Source organism: Blennius ocellaris, assembly GCF_963422515.1.
Source record: "Blennius ocellaris genome assembly, chromosome: 1".
NCBI lineage: Eukaryota > Metazoa > Chordata > Actinopteri > Blenniiformes > Blenniidae > Blennius > Blennius ocellaris.
The window spans coordinates 36,373,587-36,383,993 of record NC_137650.1 but is presented as its reverse complement, the minus strand read 5'-3'; the positions used below and the strand labels follow the sequence as shown (position 1 = coordinate 36,383,993).

Below are 10,407 nucleotides of genomic sequence, written 5' to 3'. Positions count from 1 at the left end.
GCAGACGATATAAATATTTTTGCTTCAGGAGATGATTTAAAACGACTGTGTCAAATTCTTAACCTGGAACTCAAGAGTGTCAACAAGCGGTTCAAACAAAACAAATCATCTCTATATCTGAGCAAAAGCAAAATTATGATATTCGGCAACTGTAATTCCAATTCGGAGGAAGCGATTCAGATAGAGGGTGTGGTTATAGAGCGGGTGCATGAAATCAAATTCCTTGGAGTTATTAGATGATAGAATTACTTGTAAATCTCACATTAAATATATATCTACGAAAATTTCAAGAAACATTGCCATAATAGCAAAAGCAAAGCACATTTTAAATATCAAAGCTTTACACACCTTATACTGTTCTCTGATTTCACTCTATATATATCATTATACTGTGGTTTGGGGTAGTACTTATAAAAACACAGTAAAACCAATAGTAATGTTACAAAAAAGAGCTATTGGATTAATTCATAAAGGTTTCTGGACCACACAAACTCGTTATTTTTTAAATCAAAGATCATGAAGCTTTGTGACATCACTGAGTTCAAAGAAGTACAGATGTTATATAAAGCAAGTTACAGATTGTTACCAAGACAAATACAAAGAAGGTTCCCAGATCATACTGGCCGTTATGAATCACGTGAGGAATTAAACTTTAGGACTCAGAAACACAGTAGAACCCTAAAAAGTTTTAGCCCGACAGTTCATGGAGTACAATTGTGGAACAAATTGGAGATGGAGTTGAAACGATGTCCAAGCATCAACCTGTTCAAATATAAATACAAACAAAAGATTTTTGAAACATACAGAGAAGAAGAAATGCATTGCTGTTAGGGGGAGAAGTAGGATCAACGTATATGTGCATGTGTGTGAATGTGTGTGTTGTAAGGTTGGTCCGTGTCGATATGGTCATTTGAAATGTGGGAGGTTCTTTTTTGTTACAGAAATAACAGCTTCCAGTGAGCAGACACAGAATATTCCCACCTTTTAACAGTGGAACGTTTCGGTTTCTCCCGCAGCGTGCCGAGAGCCCAAAGTGTCTGGACTGGTGCGACAAAGTGTTGTGGAGTCACATCTTCCACCAAGGTAAACTGCATGTGTCTTTACAGTCTTACTGACATTTGATGCCGTCATACAAATTATTCTGAAAATTGTTGTGGTTCATGTATTGAACCTATATCATATTTCACATCACATTTTGTCCACGAATACTTATTAAATAATTCCAAACGGTCTTTCCGCTTCTCCTCATCGCTTCTCCTCGGCTGCGCTGCTTATACAAACTCATCTATAAGAGCTGAATATTATTTATTTGTCTTCATAAACCCAAGTTGATTTCCAGAACATTTTTTTTTCCTCCAAAATATCACCAATAATCGTTGAAACCACAAAAGTAAAGGAGTTTGGTGGTTTCTTTCTCGTTGACCCTGAGTCCTTGCATGTGGTTCATTAGAGAAAAAACAATAGACGCTAGTGTAATGAAACTAATTTACCTTTCCGAATTACGAGTACAATCGAATGCAGCGTCAGATGACGGCTGAATTTTTCTGACCTTTAGGTCACCACACACGCGCAAACAATGGCGCTAAGTGTGGCGAAGCTAACAAGCTAGTCAAGCGAGTTACCGCAAAATTTGAAGCACCCCCAAAAATGAGTGGGGGGGGGGGGGGGGCTGGACCAAGTGAGAAGACGAAGACATTTCAATTTCATGAGGAATGGGAGGTGGACTGTTTTTTTCACGATGTCATTTTCGAAGTGCGTTTTTTCTCGTCTGCCAGTCGACCGTCACAATACCAAAGATCAAAGTAACATCAAAGTAAACTCAGGTAATTACAAAGAATGTTCCTAGTTAATTATGTCGTGTTGCACAATATTGGCTCATACAGTTTTGCAAGGTACATCATTATACATTGTACATATAAAGAATCCTCAATATATTTGAAAATAAATATATGTTTTGCATTTTTGTAGTGGGTAGATCACTTTGACTTGGTCGTTTTATAAAGTAGCTCGCATGCTGAAAAAGTGTGGCCACCCCTGGTCCACAGTCTTCTCGACTCCTGTCTGTCGGATTTGAACAGCTAGTCCAGCAATAATAATAATAATAATAATACTGTCAAGCTTATTTCCTCTTCGATGCTTGACAGGACATGGATGGAGCTCAAGTACAATGACTCAGTTTTTAGAAAGTTTATTTCCAGCTTTTTATAACAGGTTGAAAACCTTAAAGAAAAGGGTAAAAAAAAAAAAAAAGAGACAAAGGAAGAAATAAGCGCCGTTCAAATGTTTCCAAGGAATTAACACCCTGAGCACTTGATCATTTTTATTAATTAATTTATTAACTTTTATCTGCTATCTAACGTGAAACCACGTCATCATCAACGAATCTGTCATCATCTGGAAACATTTTTTGAGTTTACATGTCTAAAGTATCATTTCACATAAATTGGACACCTTTATTGTGAAAGGTGTTGTGTTATGTGACCTCCACAGATTGCATTAATTAATTCTGACCAAGGGCAGTTTTGAATGTCATTTTTTTTCCAATCTAGTGTTTTTAGATCAGCCTCTGTCAGTTTTCATATTTATATTTAAAAAAAAATTTTTTAAATCACATGGCGGCCGGATTAGATCCTCTGGCGGGCCGTTTCTGGCCCCCGGGCCACATGTTGGACACCCCTGCTCCAGAGTGTCAGGACTCCCCGTCCAGATTCTCCTGGGACTTGGTAGTTTGATGGTTGACGGTCACCGTAGTAACGATCCTACTTGGCCATAGTAACGTCTGTACTCACATTGTTAAAGTTTATAGCTTATTGTTCCCTATATTTCATTACAGAAACAGATTTCAAGGTTTCTCTCACCCCCGACATGAGAACTACACGGTTTTCAGTGTTTCTAAAACATCGTCGCGTAAAAGCGAAGCTTTTCTGAAAGGAAAACATCAAAACAGTGAGTTTCCGCTGGATTTGTCGTCGGGTCCTAAAAGACACTGGAACCAGATCAATATAGCGTCGGAGAAAAGCACAGAACGGAGATTTCTTCATTCGGTTTTTTTCCTCTCATTTTGCTCTGGATTGAAAATCCCTCTTAGTATTCCTCTCCTGGCCTCCCTACCCCGGTGATCATCGCGGGGCCTTATGTCGCACTTAGGGCTCTTATTTCATGAAGAAATGTGCAGCAATTATGCTTTAAGAGGGGCCGTAATTTTCACTTACTTAGGGCCTCCATTTGGCCATGTGCAGCCCTGGGACAGAAGCTGACTGGCAGTTATCATTGCAGGGGGGGGGGGGGGGGGGGGGGGGGGGGGGGGCAGAAGATCACAAGATTTAACCCTTTGTGAGGCATGTGACCAGATTCTAACATGCTTTTCTCCCGTATGCTGAAAATGAACAAGGATACGTGACGATGAAGGAGGTATGACACGCAGCGTGTGTCTGTTCAGCTTGAAGTACCAGGGAAAGTTATTTTTCAGCAAAAAATACATTATGCTGCAAGAGGAGGGACGTCTTTCGTCAAATTAAAGTGGTACAGTCACCCATAAGACGAATCTAACTTGGTCCTCTGTCCATACGAATGTCAGTTATGAATGTTTGACCATATTGTTCCCTGTGAATGTGTGTGTGGTCAATCCCCAAGTCTTTCCTTCGTCCCCAAGTCTTTCCTTCGTCCCCAAGTCTTTCCTTCGTCCCCAACAGTCTTTCCTTCGTCCCCAACAGTCTTTCCTTCGTCCCCAAGTCTTTCCTTCGTCCCCAACAGTCTTTCCTTCGTCCCCAAGTCTTTCCTTCGTCCCCAACAGAGTCTTTCCTTCGTCCCCAAGTCTTTCCTTCGTCCCCAACAGAGTCTTTCCTTCGTCCCCAAGTCTTTCCTTCATCCCCAACAGAGTCTTTCCTTCGTCCCCAAGTCTTTCCTTCGTCCCCAAGTCTTTCCTTCGTCCCCAAGTCTTTCCTTCATCCCCAACAGTCTTTCCTTCGTCCCCAAGTCTTTCCTTCGTCCCCAACAGAGTCTTTCCTTCGTCCCCAAGTCTTTCCTTCATCCCCAAGTCTTTCCTTCGTCCCCAAGTCTTTCCTTCGTCCCCAACAGAGTCTTTCCTTCGTCCCCAAGTCTTTCCTTCGTCCCCAACAGAGTCTTTCCTTCGTCCCCAAGTCTTTCCTTCGTCCCCAACAGAGTCTTTCCTTCGTCCCCAAGTCTTTCCTTCGTCCCCAAGTCTTTCCTTCGTCCCCAAGTCTTTCCTTCGTCCCCAACAGTCTTTCCTTCGTCCCCAAGTCTTTCCTTCGTCCCCAACAGAGTCTTTCCTTCGTCCCCAAGTCTTTCCTTCGTCCCCAACAGAGTCTTTCCTTCGTCCCAAACAGTCTTTCCTTCGTCCCCAACAGTCTTTCCTTCGTCCCCAACAGAGTCTTTCCTTCGTCCCAAACAGTCTTTCCTTCGTCCCCAACAGTCTTTCCTTCGCCCCCAACAGAGTCTTTCCTTCGTCCCAAACAGTCTTTCCTTCGTCCCCAACAGTCTTTCCTTCGTCCCCAACAGAGTCTTTCCTTCGTCCCCAACAGTCTTTCCTTCGTCCCCAACAGTCTTTCCTTCATCCCCAACAGTCTTTCCTTCGTCCCCAACAGTCTTTCCTTCGTCCCCAACAGAGTCTTTCCTTCGTCCCAAACAGTCTTTCCTTCGTCCCCAACAGTCTTTCCTTCGCCCCCAACAGAGTCTTTCCTTCGTCCCAAACAGTCTTTCCTTCGTCCCCAACAGTCTTTCCTTCGTCCCCAACAGAGTCTTTCCTTCGTCCCCAACAGTCTTTCCTTCGTCCCCAACAGTCTTTCCTTCATCCCCAACAGTCTTTCCTTCGTCCCCAACAGTCTTTCCTTCGTCCCCAACAGAGTCTTTCCTTCGTCCCCAACAGAGTCTTTCCTTCGTCCCCAACAGAGTCTTTCCTTCATCCCCAACAGAGTCTTTCCTTCGTCCCCAACAGTCTTTCCTTCGTATTAGAAAATGTCTCAATCATCACTCAATAGCAATAAAAGGCCTTGATTGAGATGATTTTAAAATCTTTGAGCCAAACGCAGGGCTTCTTTGTTCATTGTCCAGTTGAGATATTGTGATTTAAAGAGTAATACTGTTTATTCACTACGCTGATGAAGCCTCCAGATGTGCTCTCACACACTCCCAGATGCAGCCTCCCGTCCCACTGAGAGCCTCTCGTCTTTGTCCAGATACAGCCTGCAGGACGTGTTGTCAGCAGGCTTCCTCCCACTTTCCCTGGACCGAGAGGAAAGACCTGACGCCACCTTTCCCCCGGGCGTTCACCCGGTCCACACCAGCATCCAGTACCGGTGTGCCTCGCCTCTCTACCGCCACACGGGAAGCCCTCGCCGTACCTGTCTGAAGACCGGCCGCTGGAGTGGCCAGCACCTTTCCTGCTCGCCAGGTGAGACCGGCAGTGGAACGTCGGGGTACTCTCCGAGACACGCTGAGGGCGAGATGCCGTACTGCGTAGGGAGGGTGGCGGTTCCACCGGCTTCACTGCTATTCTGCAGAACAATGTGAGCAAGACTCAAGCGTGAGCTGGACAGTGAGTTTGAAGGTGATTGGAAGGCGTTGCAGCAGAGTTCAGTCTCCAGCGTGATCATCAGACACAGGATCATAGAGAAAACCTGCTTTTTAGCAGCCGCTGTAACTCAGAGGAGTGAGATGATGAATGCAGTGAGAGACTGAGTGGTTGGCGGTGGTCAGATTAGCAGCCTCTCCTCCGTCAGTCTGCTCCAGAGCAGCCGTGGCTACAGGCGTAGTTCACCACCATCCAGTATGGAGGGAATGAGTAATGCATCTGTGAGTGTCCTAGAATAAAGTGCTCATGCATTATTATTATTATTATTATTATTATTATTATTATTATTATTATTATTATTATTATTATTGTTGTTGTTGTTGTTGTTGTTGTTGTTATTGTTATTGTTATTGTTATTGTTATTATTATTATTATGTTAAAAAAGCAAATTACGTATTTTTTTCTGCAAAGAATAAGTTGACGTTTTACATGTTTCTTCTGGTCGATGCTTTCGCCACAGTGTGCGGCAGACTGGACCCCCAGAGCGGTCTGGACCCCCAGAGCAGTCTGGACCCCCAGAGCAGACTGGACCCCCAGAGCGGTCTGGACCTTCCGGCCGCCCAGTGGCCGTGGCATGTGGCCGTCTATATCCGCTCAGCTCCTGGTGGCACCCTGAGCTCCCGCACGTCTCATCACAGGAGCGTTTTGGGCCAGCAGGGGGCGTCGTCCTGGTACCTGGCCTGCAGCGGAGCTCTGGTGGGCCAGCGCAGCGTTCTGGTGGCGGCGCGCTGCGTGGCGGAGCCGGGCGGGCGGCAGCCCCTACCCCCTGCTCAAGTGAAGGTGGTGGCAGGGAAGGAGTACCAGGGGTCCGGGATTCTCCAGCTCAGGGTACAACTCTCACCAGAAAGCACCAGGTGTTTCACGTGTCCAGCTGGGACGTGTCCTTGTCTGATGTCTTTGCAGGTTTGAACCTGAAGACTTTTGCCTGCGTCAGACCGGAGCAGACTGTTTTCAACGACCAACATCCAAAATGTAAAGTGGAATCCAGGGGCGTCAAACACAAGGCCTGGGGGCTGATGTCCATAAGAGGCTCCAGTCCTGCTGCCAAACCACTAAGAATATGGGGAAAACGTCCAAAAATAAGCATTGATTTCTTTAAAGAGCGGCGACACGACACTGAGACCTGAACTGAGATATCGACGCTGCTGCCATGAAAGATTGTACATTTTCTAACAAGCCTGAAAGCCTTTCTGTCAGGCTGAGATTGTAGAAACACCCGTCATGCAACAGCGACAGGAGAGGCTTATACTCATATACATTTCACTGTATTTAGCAGTAGGTGGGCATTTCCATCACGTAGGCAGAACAACATCAAAAATAACCGTTACAAGTTTAAATTCAAATCATTGTGGGACTATTTTACTGGCCTGGTGCGTTCGAGATGAACTGAAACGTGTTTGACACCCCTGGGAGAAACTAAACTCTGATCAAGAGTAGGAATCCATCACGGATCCTGCAGGTCAAACCAGACCTGACCCTGACCTTGTCAACTGGACAATGTTAAATTCAACGCAACACATCCATCCAAATAGAACACATGGTTTCTGTACATTTCTGTTTTCTCTACCAAACATAGTTAAAAATGGCACAATTTCACTTTAGTTCCTTTTGAAGGTTCACTTTGTTATTATGAGCTCAATAAGTGATTATTTTACCACGGAGGCTCTACGTTGTCAGAAATTATTCATCTTCCAGTCATTACATTTCTGAAAAAACAAACCAAAGAACTTCCTCTGCCTACATTTTTTTTGAACAAATCTAAGGAACAGCAGTGATACAGTATTAAGGAGAGTCTTCTTTAAATACGTTTAATCCTCTGGATGAGTGGATGTTTGTAAAAGGTACAAGATGAACTCCTGAGCGGCAGACCGCCATGTTTGACTTGGACTGGAAATACGTGCGCATCTTGATGCGTAGAGTCTGGTCTTCATATAGATCCTCCAAAACCACCACGACTCGGCAGATTGTGAAGGAGCGTCAGGCTCAGGCTTCTCAGGTACTTTTCTTTTTTTTTGACCTCTTTGATCTCTTTGACCTTCTCTTCCTGCCCCGGCAGGTTTCGCACGTCGTCATCCACCCCGACTTGAACTCGGACGTCGCCGTGCTCAAACTGCGAGACAAGGCCAAGGTCAGCCGGCGCGTCCTGCCGGTGTGTCTGCCCCGGGTGCGGGGGGGGGAGGTGACGGCGGCGGAGGCGCACACCGCCAGGTGGACTCCGCCCGACGGCCGGCGGCACCAGACCCGCCCCGTCCGGCTGGCCGACCCGGCCCGGTGCCGGACGGAGCCTCCCGGAGGCGGGGGGGTCGTCGGCGACGACGACGCGCTGTGCGTCGCCGCCGAGCCGGGCGCCGTTCCCGGCATCGCGGCGCTGCCGGACCCGTCCGGCTGGCAGCTGCTCGGCCTGGAGAGTTCCAGTTCCACCGACGACCGGCGGCGGCCGAGTCACACGGTTCTGACCAGAGTCGCAAACTTTCTCGATTGGATCCAGGAACAGATGAAGTAGAGGCTCACGTTCTTCAGGATGTTTAAAGAAAAGAAAAGTTTGGTCACATTAAGCTGGAACGAACATCCGTATGAGAAGAAGTAGCTTCGTTTCACAATCGCCGGGAATTTTGAACTTGTTTTTCTGTTTTTCAATCCTTCAGTGGTTTGAAGTGAAGTCAAAACAGAAGCCACAAGGGGAAAGAACATATTTATCTATATTTATATCTATATTTATATCTATATTTATATCTATATGCATCTAAGCCCCGCCCACTGGAAGCAAATGAACCAATAGCATTCAAGTACCGACGGCCAGCATCCATCTGCAATTTCAGTGGTTTAACCAGACATGCCTGACATCTTTTTGTTGTTGTTGTTTTTTGCTTGTTTTTGTCCATATGTTGAAAAATGTACAGTCAAAGTTTTATTCAAAAGAGAAAACAACAACTATCGAGGACGGGACAAACATTCTGAGGTCAGTCGAGCGTTTCAGACGCAGAAATGATCAAATGCAACAGCGAAACAAGTTCTAATGATAAATGACATGGTTTATTCTGTCTCATTCCCCAAACCCCAAACAAAACATGGACTAAAGGTTTTATTTGTTTTTATTCATTTTTAGGGTTGTTGGTTTTTTTTTTTTTCAAATTTCTGTTTTAATTGCATTTTTTTAGTTTCATTCCTTATTGTTTTTTTTTTATAATGAATAAAAATGGAACGGTAAATAATTACAGGTTCCGAAATGTCATAATTTGAGCCAATTCAAATGTGAAGAAGCCAAAAATGCGCAAAGTCGCCACTCGTGTTATAGAACGTTTGAGGCGTGGCGGTAATAATAATAATAATAATAATCGGGACAACGCAGTTTTCTGCGTCTGTCTCAGGCTCACACCACCACTGCAACATATTGAGACTTCATCTCGCTGTTTGCAAAATTGTGGATGAAAAGAGAATAGTTGTACGACGACAACTAAAGTTTTTTTGCATGAATTATCTTTGGCAGTCCACCGACTTCTCCGGCTTCGGGCCTCTTTACCTCCGACTGCAGTAGATAAACCGCTCTCCAACAATTATCTGCAGAATTTGGCTCGCAGCTGCACAAATATGCATGAGGATTTTAATTCATTTATTTATCTTAAATTCTGCTGAGCTGCAAACTTGTAATTAGATCTCTCATGTCTTCTCGGGTTGTGCACGCTGTTCCCAACTCAAACCCCCCCTCCCCCCCCCCCCCCACCTGCTATTCCCACAAAATGACTTTGCACGTATTTTCTAAGCTCTGCATGTGCGGACATGTGTGGCTGCGCCGCCATGTGCGGCGGCGGTAAGTGCGGCACGCGCCGTATGTACCTGTGTGTGTCGGCGGCGTGCCGGCATGTGAGGCTGCGCGTCGGCGCGTTCCCATGCAGACTGTCCGACATGTGCCGTCATTGAGAAACACTGAGAGGATTTGCTAAACTTAGCTCTTACTCCTGAGACGCAGACGCCCGCTGTGCTGCCCCGCGGCTTTGTGCAGGAACACCTTTTAATCCTCGGCCAATTAAACGCCGAGTTGCTCTGCAGCTCGCCGGGCGAGATTGGCGGGATGAAAGGGGGAATGCGAGCTAAGATGTTAGGTGGTTTTTCCCCACACCGTGTTCCGGGGGAACGCTCGGGTCACAGGTGAAGGGGTTGACGAAAGCAACATGGGGAGTTTTATTGTACGTCCAAAACACGACGTGAACATTGTTGAACGTATTGTGTTGGATGAGACTCGACTGACCGGTGTGATGTCGTGACGCTATACCCGGGCTAATGCTAATCTTTAACAGAGGGCAGACCACACCCACACCTGAGGGGAGGCACTGAGCCGGCGGCTGAGCGAACATCAGTCCCGTGCATGACGACGCTGAGCTCGCTGGGCTTTCTGCACCTTTAGACTAGGAGCAACCTGCTGCTGCCTTTTAGTCGCGCTTTCAACTTGAAACAGTCGGTCCTGAAAGTTTTGATGCTCCTTTGACTGACGACGACACACACACACACACTCACACACTCACACACACACACACACACACACACTCACACACACACACACACACACACTCACACACACACACACACACACACACACACACACACACACACTCACACACACACACACACACACAAAGGAGGCTCCGGACCGGACCAGCAGAGGACGTCCACAGGTGAGCACTTGTCTTTTTCCCCACATTAAAAGTTGATGATGAGGATTTATTTGTCCTGCTGATTGACACCTGATTCTTTTTGTTAAGTTGATGCTGGATGAGTGTGAATGCCGGGGAAACCGTGTTTTTCTAATGAGTCCCCCACAT

At 46.0% G+C, this 10,407-nt stretch overlaps 1 protein-coding gene across 1 annotated transcript in view; it reads left to right on the top strand.

Moving 5' to 3' along the window:
* LOC308131543 (inactive serine protease PAMR1-like) overlaps window positions 1-8,796 on the top strand; it is a gene marked incomplete at its 5' end in the record, with an annotated part of 19,464 nt that extends 10,668 nt beyond the window's left edge. The window contains 4 exons of the mRNA XM_080498303.1: window positions 1,017-1,083; window positions 5,196-5,410; window positions 6,051-6,418; window positions 7,647-8,796. Of these exons, the coding sequence (XP_080354429.1) occupies window positions 1,017-1,083; window positions 5,196-5,410; window positions 6,051-6,418; window positions 7,647-8,093 (1,097 nt within the window). The remainder of the gene's footprint in view (window positions 1-1,016; window positions 1,084-5,195; window positions 5,411-6,050; window positions 6,419-7,646) is intronic.
* Between the last annotated feature and the right edge of the window lie 1,611 nt (window positions 8,797-10,407).